Source organism: Salvelinus namaycush, chromosome 37 (assembly GCF_016432855.1).
Source record: "Salvelinus namaycush isolate Seneca chromosome 37, SaNama_1.0, whole genome shotgun sequence".
NCBI classification, from domain to species: Eukaryota; Metazoa; Chordata; class Actinopteri; order Salmoniformes; family Salmonidae; genus Salvelinus; species Salvelinus namaycush.
In genome coordinates, this window is record NC_052343.1 from 11,394,774 (window position 1) to 11,411,611 (window position 16,838).

The following is a 16,838-nucleotide window of genomic DNA, read 5'->3' on the forward strand; positions in this document are numbered from 1 at the left end:
CTCTCTCTCCCCTCTCTCTATCTTCTCTGTCGTCTCCCTGCTCCACCATTCATGGCGATGGAGGCGGAGGGTGTGAATGTGAATTGAGCAGCAGATAAGAAGTGTGCTAATTATGCCTGTGAAAGGGGGCCTGGGAGAGCACTTATCTCTGGCTCCATCTCGTAATGGGCGCTCCCCGGGCAGCTGGTGCCCCTCCCGGCCCAGGCCCACACCACCACCGGGGGCAGTGGCGGCTCCGCACCAGGCCCAGACTCAGAACCAGAGACCCAGGCCCGGGCTCTGCACTTTAGCCCAGTGGGGGTTGCTGGGGCTAGGGTTGGAGGGCGAGGGAGTGAGGAGCTGGTGGTGGGGGGTGGTGGTGGAGGAAGGGTCCATCCATTGGGGTGCAGACTGGCAGGAGGAACGGGGGTTTGGGGGCGGGGGAGGCTCAGTCTCGATATGGAGGCTGGCACATGCGTGTCTGATTGGTGTGCCGTGCCTCCTCTGCCCACTGCCACCCCGGCACAGTGCAGGAATTCTCGGTGGTCGCACGCTCGCATGTATGTAGCCCACCACCCTGAAAGAGCTGGCGAATGTTGGGGGGTTGGAGGACAGGAGAGCTTGGGTCAGGCAGCTATTGTGTGTCTGTGTGTGTGTTTGTCTTGTCTAGTCCTGCCACTGTGAAAGATAGATAGAACGAGGAGAGGAGGGGAAAGGAGGAGCGAGGAGAAGAGGGGAGGAGATCTGAGAAGGGGAGCAGGGGGCTGTGGAATGGGAGAGGGTGGGAGCAGTGGTGGTCCCCTGAGTGGGAGAGCTCTAAGCAGGAGTTTAGAGATTGGCTTACACTCCAGTGTGTGAGATTGGCTTACACTGTGTGTGTGTGTGTGTGTGTGTGTGTGTGTGTGTGTGTGTGTGTGTGTGTGTGTGTGTGTGTGTGTGTGTGTGTGTGTGTGTGTGTGTGTGTGTGTGTGTGTGTGTGTGTGTGTGTGTTGTGTGCGTGGGGGATGGGGTTTGGAACACAGCCATCCCGTCCCCTCTCAGGGCTCGTAACCACAGCAGACCTCTCTTTCTGCCAGTCTTTAACTGGTACGTCTCTCTCTCATATTCACAGTAGCATTTCAATCACCTTTTTAACCTCAACATTTTGGGTGCAGTGATTAAGTACAATTGAAAATCTCCATTCCGCTGCTGGTTGACATCAAGTTCAGTCATGCAGCCTACAGTATATCTTGAGACTACAGCCCATTTTGATTTATTTGTACAGCTATACATTACATTAAGATAGAATCCAATAACCCTTCATATTTCATTTTTATCAAATTTCATTCTTATCAAATTCAAAGTAGAGCCAACATTCATCTGTGGGAGACGTACTGTATAGTAGTTTGAGCAGGTTGTTAGAGGGTAACTATAGTATTGAGGTTGCGTTTGTTGATGATGTTGGTTTGAAGCCAGCTACAGGAGACAATGCCGCCAGAATCCTCAGCCAGCATTAGGAGACGCCCCTTTAGTAATAGCGTTCGAAAAGATGGATGCTAGATTTTGATGAGAGCCCTTGTCAGTGCTAACAAAGCTGCACCGGTAGAGGTGGTAGCTAGCTAGCTATCTGTTTTAGCTAGTGAAATGGAGGCTATCCGTATTGGCTAGGCTAACAGAGAGGGTGTTTAGCTAGCTGTATGTTGTTGGCTGCTAAAGGAGCGGAAGCTAGGGATGGGAGGCTAGCGGTGGGAGGCTAGCCGTGGGGAGCCACTGACATGGCTTTGGTGTCTAAACTGCCTGACACACATCCTGAGAGGGAGCTGTGATTGTCTGTATCAGAGTCCCTGCTGTCACACAACAAGCGATCCGGGAGCTCCTGCGCCACAGGGCTAGCTCACATACCCCCCAACACACACACACACACACAGAGTGACCAGTGGAATACAAAAAAGAAACGCCACCACCAAGCGCCCCTCTCTCTCTCTCTCTCTCTCTCTCTCTCTCTCTCTCTCTCTCTCTCTCTCTCTCTCTCTCTCTCTCTCTCTCTCTCTCTCTCTCTCTCTCTGTCTCTCTCTCTCTCTCTCTCTCTCTCTCTCTCTCTCTCTCTCTCTCTCTCTCTCCCCTGGAAGAGGCTACGCTAATTAGCCAGGCTCTAATGAGACAGAATGGCACTGATCTGGTCCGCCGCTGCGCCACCAGGGGGGGGCAGGGGGTTGGTGCAGGGGGGGCTGGTGTGTGCCATCTGTCACCCTGCGCCCGCCTGGCACGGAGCTCTCCGGGGGGGTGGGGGGAGGGACACTGACTGCCTAGCTGGTCTGGAGTGGAAAGGTGGAGAGTGGGAGAGAGAGAGAGGGGAGAGGAGGAGGGTGGTGGAATTACTGGACCTGCCCCCCCGCCTATAATTTCTGAAATGATTCATATCCTGAGTTAGTGGAATCTGTGTTGTTCTTTTTGACTGGGACAGCTTGAACGCTGTACATCCATCCCACTCATATGGCCCAACCACCTCCTTAATACTCATGCATGGACCCCTCCCATCCTACCAAACCTGTCAATCAATTCTCACCAGAAATGTTGGGTTCCTCTCTCTGCTGAGTCTAAGGGGCAGATGTGATGGGAGATGACATTTGGAACGTTGACTCACTGCTTTGACAGAATTGAATAATATCTGATCTTCTAGATCAGGAAGAGCCTAGGGAGAAACTGGGCATGACCACCTAGAGTCATGAACCTAGAGATAAAAAATGTGAGGGTTTTATAACTTGAGTGTTTTTCCTTCATGGATAATATGACTGTGGTGCTGTTATAGGGCTGATCCAGAGTGATGTTATAAATCCCCTCCCAAAGTTTCACTTCTGTTTCTGTGGTGCAACGGCCAACAGAATATCTCCATTGTTTGTTTACAGACTCCGGATTGTCTCCCTGCGAAGCTGAGGCAGATTAGAAATGAGAGAGCATCACCAAAAGGGAAATAAAGGCCATGACTGTTTATTAATTGATTTATTTATTTATCCGGTTGCTTGGTTATTAGGTTGCCGGGGAAACGGTGGCAGATCCTCTATATTATTAAAGAGACGATTTCTTGAACCGGAGACCCAGATGTCTGAATAATTAATTTTGTGTATGAATTATCTCGCAAAAGGCAGTTCCTTCTCCTCCCTCTGAAATGAGCATTTTTGTAATTGTTTAATGGACAGAGGAATCACCACCAGCATCTAACCCACTGCCTCTCATTTCATCAACCTCCTCTAACCCCCCCCCCACCCCCCCCCACTGAGCATGCACATACCTCTCTACTGTACTACTCAACTGTCTGGTTCTCTCTCTCTCTCTCTCTCTCTCCTCCTCTCTGCCCTTTTGCCCACCTCTACCACACCTACTGTACCTACCTCCATCCCCACATTCCACTCCCCGACATTTGCCCCCCGCTGTCCCAAGTCTGAGGTAGCTCTCACCCTCCACGCCCCCGTTGCTTCTCCTTCCCAGGCCGGGCTAACAGTGTGGGGAGAGCCTCGCTCCAGCTCCAGCCCTTTCCCACTATCTCCTCTGACAGACCACACAGGGCTTGTTCTGAGGCCCATTCTGGCTAATCTGATCAGGCAGGCAAATACGCCGGGAAAAGCGCTTTAATGATCCCCCTAATTACCTCAAGTCAATACCAACTGTATTATTAGACTCGGGGAAAATATTCCATTAGGGTGCCCCCTGTGGGAGTCCCCCCCGTGCGCACCGATGTCACGCGCCGCGCGCCCCCACGCTTGTAATTAATTTTATTTACACACGCAGGAATGCACAAGGTCGCACCTGCAGCCCGGAGCCGCCCGACTCGGCCCGCCTAATCAGATCTGTCATAATTACCATTCTGCATGCTTCTGACACACGCCGGGAAATATTTCAATTTAACTACAGCCACTAGCTCCGGCAGATGCAGTGTGGGGATGTGTTGTCTGTGTGTGTGTGAGAGAGAGAGAGAGAGAGAGAGAGAGAGAGAGAGAGAGAGAGAGAGAGAGAGAGAGAGAGAGAGAGAGAGAGAGAGAGAGAGAGAGAGAGAGAGAGAGAGAGAGAGAGAGAGAGAGAGAGAGAGAGAGAGAGAGAGAGAGAGAGAGAGAGAGAGAGAGAGAGAGAGAGAGAGAGAGAGAGAGAGAGAGAGAGAGAGAGAGAGAGAGAGAGGGGAATTGCATGGGGAGACATTAGGACCTATTCGAGTGCTTGTGTACTCCCGCTTTCTATTTCTCTCTCTCTCTCTCTCTCTCTCTCTCTCTCTCTCTCTCTCTCTCTCTCTCTCTCTCTCTCTCTCTCTCCTTCTACTTGTTTCTCTTCAGACCCTGTCTCTCTCCTCTCTCTTACTACGCACATGATGCCACAAAGTAGACTTCTCACACTGTATAGCTATGACTTTCCACATCAGTTCTCATTTCATACAGAGGGTTAAGACGTCCCTCACATCTCATGCATATCATTCATTGAGACCCTATTTGGAGATTTGAACAAATGTAACAGTCCCTTCCATCTGAAAGCAGACTTGTAGACCAATTACAGATACAACTTTAGCTGACATACACAATTTGCAGGTTTTCTGCTATTTTAATCCATAATTCACTAAAATCAGCCATGATTTATCAGCTTAATTATGCTCTGATATTAGCAATTAAACTCCAGCTTTGAATTAAATCTCAATCAAGTGCTTATAATTGATGGAATCACACTCCTCGTAGGTGATTGGTGTGTTCCTTATTCAGATGCTGTTTAGCTCTGAAACTTCTTCTCTCTTCCTCTTTTGTGAGTTGGTGGTCCTTTGTGCATTCATTTACTCTCTTACTTGTTCTCCTGTTTCTGTAGCTGCCTCAATACTGTTGTAGACTCCATAGAAGACGTAAACCGAGGGATACTATAATGTTGAAGAGATTTTACTGGACTCTCTCTCTGTGTTTAATAGTTATCAAAACCGGAATAGCTTGATACATTTTTCCACACTCACCTGAACATGCCTCCTAATGTTTGACAAAGAGACCCGGCATACAACATAGTGAATTGTTTTGTCATTTTGTAGCCTGGCAGAGCAGAGCACAGATGTGTCAAGTTCTGTATTTGAGGATTTTATTGACCTGCTCTGGTCGTTCTGTCCCAGTTCTAAGTGTTCCCGTTTTAGGAATTCATACTGCAACTGCGACATTCTGTGACGATGAACCGATTGCCATTGTTCTGAGAGTAAATGCTGAGAAAGAGAACGTTTCCTGCACAATCATGCTTTCACTCCGCAGCATATGTGCAATGGAGATTTTCGAGTCTGCTATTGTTGACAACTGGCGCATTGTGATGCGAGAGGGCATGACCTTTCACTCAGTAAACGCTGATATCACATGTTTCCCAGCTGGTGTCTTTGACATCATGTATCTTCCACTGCGGGTTAGAAATGTGTCGGTCAAGACTTCCCATGTTGCAATTTGAAAATGAATGCAGGGAAACAGGTTGCCTTGTTTGTTTCAGATTGAGCAGATGTGGGTATGTATGCATACTCTACTCTTGACACTCCTGCAAAAGGGGTTAGCTAACCAATCTGTCAACCGATTCGAAGAAATTCCACTTTGACAAGACATTAATGCATGTTTTTATGTAGCTACAGGTTAAACTCTGTATAAATGTCCAAAATAAGGGATTTAAATAACAGATTACATTGTATTCTGTTGAGCAATATATTTCCTACTAAGGATTCACAATTTGACTGGATTGTTTTGTGTACAAATCCTTCAACACAAATCATCACTTTTAATTTGTTGTTTCTAAAGAGTGTTAATTGATAGATTCATTCTATAGCACAAATGCTCGTGGACGGTCAGGCCCCAGTCCAATGAGTTCTATTGCAGGGAGTCAGATGGTTGAGTTATGAACAGTCAAGAGTATTACCATGTATTTCCATGCGTAGAACAATCCCCTGCAGGATCAGTGAGTAAAGCCCAGGACCTTAGCTCTACCAGGTGGAAATAATGTAATGATGCACATAGACATCTGCATGAGCTCTTTCACGGTTCACTCTACTTGTGTTACCATTGACTTAAGGTGAATCCTGAAAACAATTACAAAACATAATAGCTGTATACTTACATTGAGGAGTTTACCACAACAGTCACGGCCTTCATCAATAAGTGCATACAGTGCCTTCGAAAAGTATTCAGGTCCCTTGGATGTTTTCCACATTTTATTACGTTACAGCCTTATGTGCTTAGGGTCATTGTCCTGTAGGAACCTTCGCCCCAGTCTGAGGTCCTCAGCGGTCTGGAGCAGATTTTCATCAAGGATCTCTCTGTACTTTGCTCCGTTCATCTTTGCCTCGATCCCGACTAGTTTCCAGGTCCCTGCCGCTGAAAAACATCCCCACAGCATGATGCTGCCACCACCATGCTTCACCGTAGGGATGGTGCCAGGTTTCCTCCAGACGTGAAGCTTGGCATTCAGGACAAAGAGTTCAATCTTGGTTTCATCAGACCAGAGAATCTTCTTTCTCATGGTCTGAGAGTCTTTAGGTTCCTTTTGGCAAACTCATAGCGGGCTGTCATGTTCCTTTTACTGAGGAATGGCTTCTGTCTGGCCACTCTACCATAAAAGCCTGATTGGTGGAGTGCTGCAGAGATGGTTGTCCTTCTGGAAGGTTCTCCCAGCTCCACAGAGGAAATCTAGAGTTCTGTCAGAGTGACCATCAGGTTCTTGGTCACCTCCTTGACCTAGGCCCTTCTCACCCGACTGCTCAGTTTGGCCGGGCGGCCAGCTCTAGGAAGCCCAGGGTGTTCTTGGGGACCTTCAATGCTGCAGCATTTTTTTGTTACCCTTCCCCAGATCTGTGCCTCAACACAATCCTATCTCAGAGCTCTATGGACAATTTCTTCAATCTCACGGCTTGGTTTTTGCTCTGACATACACTGTCAACTGTGGGACCTTATATAGACACGTGTGTGCCTTTCCAAATCATGTCCAATTAATTGAATTTACCACAGGTGGACTCCAATAAAGTTGTAGAAACATCTCAAGGATGATCAATTTCAAACAGGATGCACCTGAGCTCAATTTCGAGTCTCATAGCAAAGGATCTGAATACTTATGTAAATAAGGTATTTCTGTTTTGAAAAAAATTATACATTTGCAAAAATGTCTTAAAACCTGTTTTTGCTTTGTCATTATGGGGTATTGTGTGTAGATTGCTGAGGATAAAAAAAAAAAAATCCATTTTAGAATAAGGCTGTAATGTAACAAAATGTGGAAAAAGTCAAGGGGTCTGAATACTTTCCGAAGGCACTGTAGACAATGTCATCCCCACAGTTACTATAAGAACATATCCAAAGCAAAAACAAGGCATTACCTACTGGGCTAGAGCTACCGCTTACAAGAAACGGGACACGGACATGGACGCATGCAAGAAAGCCTGCTACGACCTCCGATGAGACATCGAACATGCAAAAGGACAATATAGGAGGAAGGTGGAATCCTATTACACCGGCTCCGATGCTCGTTGTATGTGGCAGGGCTTGCAGACGATAATGGATTGCAAAAGGAAACGCAGCCATGAGTTGCCCAGCGATGCAGAACTCCCAAACAAGCTAAATGCCTTTTATGCTCGCTTCGAGGAATATAACACTGTGCCTTGCGTGAAAGTTGCTGTTTTTCCGGATGACTGTGCGATCTCGCTCTCCGTGGCCGATGTGAGAAAAACGTTTAAACAGGTTAACAATCACAAGGCCGCCGGGCCAGACAGAATACCAGGGCGCATTCTCAAAGCATGCGCAGACCAGCTGGCAAGTGTCTTCACTGACATTTCTAATCTCTCCTTGTCCCAGTCTGTAATCTCAACATGTTTCAAACTGACCACCATTGTCCCTTTTCCCGAGAGCTCCAAGGTAACCTGCCTAAATGACGATTGTCCTGTCGCACTCACATCTGTAGTTATGAAGTGCTTTGAAAGACTAGTCATGACACACATCAACACCATCATCCCAGACACCCTACACCCACTCCAATTCACATATCGCCCCAAAAGGTCCACAGATGACACAATCTCAATTGCACTTCACACTGCCCTCTCCCACCTGGACAAGAGAGGAAATAACTATGTGAGAATGCTCTTCATAGACTACAGCTCAGCGTTCAACACTATAGTCCCCTCCAAGCTCATCACCAAGCTACGGACCCAGGGAATGAACCCCTCCCTCGGCAACTGGATCCTGGACTTCCTGATGGGCCGGCCCCAGGTGATGAGGGTAGGCAACAACACCTCTGCCACGCTGACCCTCAATATGGGGGATCCTCAGGTGTACGTGTTTAGTCCCCTCCTGTACTCCCTGTTCACCTATGACTGCATGGCCATGCACAACTCCAACACCATCATCAAGTTTTCTGACAACACGATGGTGGAAGGCCTGATCACCGACTGGCTGCATCACCGCCTGGTATGGCAAATGCACCGCCCTTGACCGCTATGCCCTACAGAGGGTGGTGCGGACAGCCCAGTTCATCACTGGGTCCGAGCTCCCTGCAATCCATGACCTCTATATCAGGCGGTGTCAGAGGAAGGCCCGAAAAACTGCCAAAGACTCCAGCCACCCAAGCCACAGCCAGGCTCTAAGACAGCATCTACCCCCAAGCCAAAGACTGCTAAATAGCAAGACTGCTAAATAGCAAGACTGCTAAATAGTCAATGAATGGTTCTTGAACTATCTGCACTGACTCTATCTGCACTGACCCTACGCACACTCACTAGACGATATATACACCCTACATTGACACTCCCACACAAAACCCACACACTTTCACGTACACTACATACGTACACACACACACACATAACAAATACACACATTCCGACACAACACAAACACACATACATACACATTACACACACACACACACTTTTATACTCATCATATGGTGCTGCTACTCTGTTCTTTATTTTAGTATTATTATTATCTATCCTGATGCCTAGTCACTTTACCCTGCCTTCATGTACATATCTACCTCAAATACCTTAATATTATCTATCCTGATGTCTAGTGACTTTACCCTGCCTTCATGTACATATCTACCTCAAATACCTAATTATTGTCTATCCTGATGCCTAGTCACTTTACCCTGCCTTCATGTACATATCTACCTCAAATACCTTATTATTATCTATCCTGATGCCGAGTCACTTTACCTGTACATATCTACCTCAAGTACCTCGTACCTCTGCACATTGATCTGGTACTGCTACTTCCTGTATATAGCTCCACAGTAATCTGGTACTGCTACTTCCTGTATATAGCTCCACAGTGATCTGGTACTGCTACTTCCTGTATATAGCTCCACAGTGATCTGGTACTGCTACTTCCTGTATATAGCTCCACAGTGATCTGGTACTGCTACTTCCTGTATATAGCTCCACAGTGATCTGGTACTGCTACTTCCTGTATATAGCTCCACAGTAATCTGGTACTGCTACTTCCTGTATATAGCTTCATTCTTGTGTATTTTATTTTATTCCTTGTGTTACTATTTTATTTTATTATTATTTTTAAACTCGGCGCATGTGACAAACACTATTTGATTTGATTTGACTTATTTGTACTACTTACTCTACTTATTTGCTTCAAAATCTTTACTCATTGTTTTATTACGGAATGAGTGAGACGGGTAGAAGGAATCCCAACTCTAGTCAGCACTGTGAATGCATGCTAAGAGTGTAGGATTTTTCAGGTTGGCCACATGATAGCTAGACCTCCAATTCTCCCGGGGAAGAATGGTTGAGTTCAATTAAGGGCCTCGACCCCATTTCCTCCTCGTTCCCACCCCTCTCTTCTCTCCACGCCAAAGACTATTTGAATAGGCGCTCGGACCTGCCTTATTTGCTATTTAAGATTTCCTCACACACACAAAACATTGGGTCTGTTTTCCACAGTCAATTTTTGCTCATTGTTGCGGGAGATTCACATATGCCGAGCATCAAGCAGGTCGGCATTTCCCGTCAACAGATGGGCATGGTGCCGTATTTACAACCCAGTGCACGTAACTGTGTGGGGTGAATGCGCTCTAAGGTGCACGCGCTTGCAGAGGAGAAACAGGTTTGAACATACCGTGTTATCAGCTGCATTTATCTGCATAGCATTGTCTGCTAGTGGAGCTGGGCCCTATGCCAGGTTCAAGGAGGGAAAGACAATAATGCTTTGTCTCTCCTACTTTTTATTTCACTCTCCCTCTCGGACACAGAGATATGAGTCTGGCTGGCTCTCTGCAGCTTTCTGCAGCTCTCAATCCCTCCTCTGACAAGTTCCACAAGTCCAGCCACAACAATGGATCGCAATATTTTTCTCCCAACTGTCACAGGTTTTTTTTGTTTCTCCCTCCCGTAAAATATGTTTTTTTCTACAAGGTCAAATGTGCTTTTGTTTCAGAGTAGACAATTATTGTATAAAGCACCATATTCAATTTGATTGTGTTATAATCCCCCCCCCCCACCTAACAAAAAGAGAATCAGAGTTGGTCGACATCTGCCGGCTTATTTTTCGGTGGTGGACTGATGGGGCTGATAATGACCAAATGAGATTAGAGATAGGTGTTGGCCCTGCCGTGTGACTGTGGAGGCAGGCCTCTCTATCTCTCTATCTCTGTCTTTTCCATACAGGGTTTCACAGCAGGGTGTTGTTTATTGATGCAGTAATGTGCATCCATGTTGTGGAGGGAGAAGGGAGGGAGGGTAAGGGAAGAGGGGTGGGAGGTGAAGGGAAGAGGGGTGGGCGTGAATACCGGGCTGTTCCCTGACAGAGGCAGGCCTATGTTCTCATTGGCAGCTTGTGACTGCTGCAGACACACACAAACATGGTACGGTGTGCCGCTGCATAGTTGGGTGAATCTTGCGCATGAATTCAGCCATTGTGTTCGGAGCGAAATAAATCAGAGTGCCTGGTTGCTATTTATACTGTGCTATACAATGGGAGCTCTGCTGGGCTTTGTGAGGCCTACTGCTGAGGAGTTTACTACTCTGTCATTCTGCACCTCTTCACCCCCTCAGCCCGTGTGCTGACGGTCAGATTGGACGAAAAAACAGGCAGGGTGGTCACTCTCCTCACTGCTCCATTCTCCATGCTAATCATTATGAATAATACATTTTTATTTATAGAGAGCGCTTCACTAACTCTGAGAGAGTTCGAGGTAGTTCAGAATTGGTGAGCAGTGTAAGTACAGCGTATCCAAACACTGTTGTTAGGGGGGAAATGAACAATATGGACGTAGTACACAGAGCAACAGAGATGTTTGGTTCTTATTGTAAGTGCCTGTTTCAACACAGTAACACAACATGCATTGTGCAGCCAACCTGATAACTATTACACCAATTGATGCAGCTTATACATTTCTGCACAGTCTATCTAAAGCTTTGAAAGTCTGCACAATTTCAAATAGAAGTTGAAACAATGGTTAAGTCATATATATTACAGTAAACTGCAACACCATTTTAGATTTTTCCACCACGTCACATTGTCATTGTGATTATTAGACAGAAATCCTCACTCCAAATGAAGTTTTCACATCACGTTTTTTTGACCGAAACCAAGTTTTTTCCCCCCTGAGTTTGCTGGAAAGAGAGCCAAGTGCCACCTCCTCTGACCAGCTCTCCCACCTCTCTTTCTCCCCTCAATGCTTCTGCCAGGCCTGTGGAAGCAATGCAATTAGACAAACACAAACACGACTTCAGCTCTTTAAACCAGGGAAAACGCTGACTGCCCACTTGTGTGGGGACAACTAAGGGAAGCTGCCATTTTGACATTAGCTACACTTTTGTGATAATTTTACCAGTTTTTGCGAAAAAATGTAAACTTCTCTGCGTCAAACATCCTTTACTTTAGTCATAGAACATTCTATCAACGAGCTTTCAGCAAAATATGAATAGCATAGTGACAACATATTAAGACTTTACCTCTTGTTTTTACTGTAGTTATTTTGAACTAGCTAGTTCATTTATGTGAGGACTTACTATGGGGTTCATGTTGGCCTTTTGTTTGACTGACTTTAGTACTTTGGGTTTAATCCTGCTAGTTTGGGGAGTGTTTGAGTTGGATTACTTCATCGTGCCTTGGTAGCGTGGTTCAGTTCTGTCTGAAGAGGCGGGGTGGCATGTGGGGGCGAAAAGAGGGGTGTTCCTCAATACCGAATCAGCGGAAACCGACAGACATCAGAGTGGTAACGCGGTCCAAATCCCTCTGCATGCAAATTAAAAAAGGAAACAATAAACGTGGCAGAAGAACAAGGTGGGCACACAGTCTTTAGGTCCCTTCTACCCCTCTCTCTCTCTTTTTCTCTCTCTTTCACTCTCTCTCTCTCCCTGTCCTTCTTTCTCTCTCTCTCTCTTCCTTGTTCTGTCCCCCTCTCTCTCCCTCCCTTGCTCCCGGCTTTCTCCAAAACCCTCCTGGGTTTGATGTGGCTTAGGGGAGGAGTTGGAACAGGGGACAACAGAAATGCTGAGTTATCTCTTGCATGCAGTGTGGTGGCGTGGCTCTGCCCCTGTATGTTTGTGTGTGTGTGTGTGTGTGTGTGTGTGTGTGTGTGTGTGTGTGTGTGTGTGTGTGTGTGTGTGTGTGTGTGTGTGTGTGTGTGTGTGTGTGTGTGTGTGTGTGTGTGTGTGTGTACGTGTACGAGTACGTGTGTGTACGTGTGTACGTGTGTGTGTGTGTACATGTGTGTGTGTGTGTGTGTGTGTGTGTGTGTGTGTGTGTGTGTGTGTGTGTGTGTGTGTGTGTGTGTGTGTGTGTGTGTGTGTGTGTGTGTGTGTGTGTGTGTGTGTGACCAGCACAGTGTAATCCTGTGGAAATGAAAGGTGCTGCCGCACACTGGCTGGGAGATTACAGTACTGCTCTGTCACGCTGCCAGGACAGACTACCGGCTGAACAGCTTCAGTCGCTCTCCCTTCTCTCCTCTTTAACTCCCTCTCCCCTCCCTCTCTCTCTTTCTCTCTCTCACACACACACTCACATTCTCGCCCTCCCTAAATGAAACTGCTTTCCCTCCTTCCCTCCCTCCTTCTGCCTTCTCACCCGTTACAGCTCTCTTTTAGCCACGGTCATTTAAAATTCCCTATTTTTCTGTCTGTTTCTCTTCCCTTCTCTCTCTCTATCTTGCTTTCTCTCTCTCTTCCTTCCTTTCTCTCTCTCTCTCTCTCTCTCTCTCTCTCTCTCTCTCTCTCTCTCTCTCTCCCTCTCTGGCTCCCTTGTTCTCTACTCTTCATCTCACACTATTTTCTCTCACCCTCTGCTTCAGTTCTGTCATGGTGATCACCCCCCTGCCCTCACACGGCCTAGTTGAGTTCCCTCCACATCCAGCGCTGTATAACTGAGTCACAGGACCTCATCACAGAGCTCCATCGACGGGCTCCGTCTCTACTGTACTGTACCGCTCAGCTGCACCCACACAGTCACACACACAAGCTGCCTTTGACTGTGGCTTCTCAGATACATGCCCTGTGTAAATTCATATTGTGTAGCTACAGTCCTCCCTCTCATGGCCCTCTGCTGGGCTAGAGTATAATGTGTCATGTAAACTGTTAAATGGGTCCTTCATCTTGTGCTACGTACTATGAATACTACATACATGTGTATGTTGTCATACCTAATGGTCACAGAATGTGTTCTTCTGCTGCCTTTGGAATTGTATTATATTGGCATGTTACAGGAATGGGCTAAAATGTATAGCTAAGGGTATACTCTCCGCCACTGGTTAGGGTTTCTTTCTGTGTGAGTACAGCAGTTGAAGTGGAGGGTTAGGCTTAACCTCTCTCTCGTTTCCTTTCGGTAAAGGGCTGGCTGTGTGAGCTTCTGCGCTGGAAGGAGGACCCCAGCCCAGAGAACCGTACGCTGTGGGAGAACCTGTCCATGATCCGCCGCTTCCTGAGCTTGGCCCAGGCGGAGCGTGACGCCATCTACGAACAGGAGAGCACGGCCGGCCAGCAGCAGCACCACGCCGACCGGCCCCCGCACATGATGCACATGTCCACTGACCCCATGCAGGTGAGGAGGCAATGACGTGCACATTAATACATACATGCCCGCACACAAGCGCATAAATACACATAGACATGTACACACACACATACACACACACGTACCTATGTGCAGTGGACATGCATACACATCCATTGAAGATGAGAGGAGATACACACACACACACACACAAGCACAGACACCAACTTTGATGTCTGTACCCACAGAACCCAACTCTGATGTATATGTCCCACACAGATCCACTACAGGTGAGAGAGAGAATTTATATTCTATCATTTATGTTGTGATTTCAAATAAGCAACCAGTATTATCCCTTAGTTTACATTGTAATTATCTGGTGTTCGTAATAACCAGCAGTAATGGGACATTTCTACAAATTAGCTCTATTAATCACAAACAGAGTAACAGTCAAAATGTTTGTTTTTAATGAAATACTTTTTAAAGTTACTTTTACTTTTAATTAACTTATCTAAGTTTTCTTTTTAAAAAGGCAGCTTGCAAATGAACACAAAAACCTGAGACTCACGTTAAACTTTTAAAATTGTGAATTATAAACATAAATACTTATATTAAACATAGTGGCAGCTGAATGGCTGATCAGTTATTTTGTTAGCCAGAAACATATAAAAGCACCAGTGTAGAAATACCAGAATTAGATTTCTCTCATCGGGCCTAATATCAGATTAAAAAAGAGAAAAGAAATGACCAATTTGGGATACTTCGCAGAAAAGTTAACCGCTAATGAAATAGAAATGATTTGGCTTCCAGTAAAATGTCTCAGTACTGTATTGCATAGAGGAACTACTGACACTTGCAATTCATAGTGCTTATTGGTGTTGGCGTTGAACCTCTGTCAACCCAGGTCAGTCGACTGATTAAAAAGCTTGTTCTCAAGAGAGACCTGTTGCAAAACAGTGACGCACAGATGTGGAGAGAAGCCGGCACTCATTGGCTAACCTTCCCTTATTAAAGCTCCCTAAATGTGTGTTGTAGTGTAAAATGGGATCTTTGAGTGAAGATGTGCAGCTGGCTGATAAGCTATCTGTAAAGTGCTGTGTTTTCTAAACTTCATTACCAAACTCCAATTGGTAACTCCCTGACGAAGGCCATGCAGCCGAAACGCGTCGGTTTTTAAAAAACGTTGTTTCTATCTAACATGCCATACTAATAAAAGCATTTTACTTAATTATATGAAGAGTGCCTTGGTCCTCCTTTCTTTTTGATGACCAATTGGAGTGTGTCTGACTCAGGGGGGAAAAAACTGTTGCGTGTTCAATAGAGAGCACGAGTTGCCCACTCAACCCTCTCTCCACTCAAACAATGAGACATTTTAGGAGTAATGTGTAATGTGTTTACACTAGCGGGATACTGACGGCAAAGCAAAGCCATCGTTAGCATTCTGACACCCATGGCAATCGGCGGCGATCGCGTTTTGAATTGTACACACATTGAGTTTGTTTATCGCGGTCTGACAATATCATTTGAATGGGGTCTGATAAGCTTGACAGTACCAATCAGAATGGACAGTTTCCGTGTGAATTTCCGGCATCTCAGTGTCTTTGTACGTGTTTGCATGCGTGTGTGTGTGTGTGTGTGCATGCAGGTTTGTATGTGAGAACTGGTGCCTCTACCACACAATGAAAGACACAATTTCCGCATGAAAAAAAAATCCCAAGGACTGATTACATTCAATAAGATATTACATGGAATTCCTCCAGCCGAGCGCCTGATCTGTACACAGTGGGCCCATTTTTCTACACAACTCAATTGAGTTGAATTAAAGGCGTTATTAAGTCGCCGATAAGTGTTCACTGATAACATCCTGTCTCTTGTCCCCCCCCTTTCCCACTACAGTCTCAGACCCATCAACCGCCACAGCAGCAGCACCAGCCCCCCATGTCCCTCCAGCACCCCTCCCAGCCTCCATTGTCCCAGCAGCCCATGCAACAGCAGCAGCAGCAGCAACCACCCATGGGCCCCCGGCTTCCCCCTCGCCAGCCCTCCACCGCCTCCCCGGCAGAGACAGAGGACCAGGCCCGCGGCGGTGGGGGCACCAAGGCTCGCTCCGGCGGGGGCAAGATCTCCCAAGAGGCCCTAGGCATTCTGCAAAGCTTCATCCAGGACGTGGGGATGTACCCAGACGAGGAGGCCATCCACACCCTGTCGGCCCAGCTGGACCTGCCCAAGCTCACCATCATCAAGTTCTTCCAGAACCAGCGCTTCTATGTCAACCACCCGGCCAAGCCGCCCAAGGAACACAGCAACAGCAGTAGCAGCAGCCCGGCCTTCGAGGAGGAGCTGTCGGACTTCAGGGAGGGTAGTGCCGAGCTGCTGAAGGAGCTGGAAGAGAGCACACAGACCAACAGCACCATCTTCTCCATCAAGATCGAGGAGCACCTGGCCCGCGCCGAGGCCCTTTCAGAATCTGACCACGAGACCAAGGAGTAGAGAGAGCAGCCCCCAGTCTGAACACTGTGCTGAAAGAGTAGTGCTGCTGTACACACAGAGACTGAATGCAATGCTAAAGGGTAATGGTCTGGCTAGCGCAGTGCGACCGCTGCGAGAGTAAAGAGTAGTGTTTTTATCAATGCAGAGTCTGGACTCTATGCGTACGAGTAGCATTTATATATCAATGCAGACTGAAAGGCTACGCAACGCTAGCATTCTCACACTGGAACCCCCCCATTTCCACAGACTACAGTAATACGAATAAGTATTGCTTTTTCTGATTTTGTAAAACTTGTATTATTCACTGTAAAGACTGATGCATCATTTAAATAACCTGCACAAAAAATTATTCTAAGTATGTTGCCGTGGATATTTGCTGACTGCACTTAATGTCTGTTGTTTTACACTGATTTCCTTTCT

General features: G+C 46.7%; 1 protein-coding gene across 2 annotated transcripts in view; it reads left to right on the plus strand.

Moving 5' to 3' along the window:
* Positions 1 to 16,472, plus strand: part of LOC120031442 (DNA-binding protein SATB1-like) — a 39,743-nt gene extending 23,271 nt beyond the window's left edge. The window contains exons 9-10 of one of the 2 annotated variants that reach the window (XM_038977198.1): positions 13,767 to 13,976; positions 15,849 to 16,472. In XM_038977198.1, coding sequence (XP_038833126.1) covers positions 13,767 to 13,976; positions 15,849 to 16,418 — 780 coding nt within the window. In that variant the 3' untranslated portion in view covers positions 16,419 to 16,472. The remainder of the gene's footprint in view (positions 1 to 13,766; positions 13,977 to 15,848) is intronic. The other variant, XM_038977199.1, reaches the window with a different exon arrangement.
* The last annotated feature ends 366 nt before the right edge of the window (positions 16,473 to 16,838 follow it).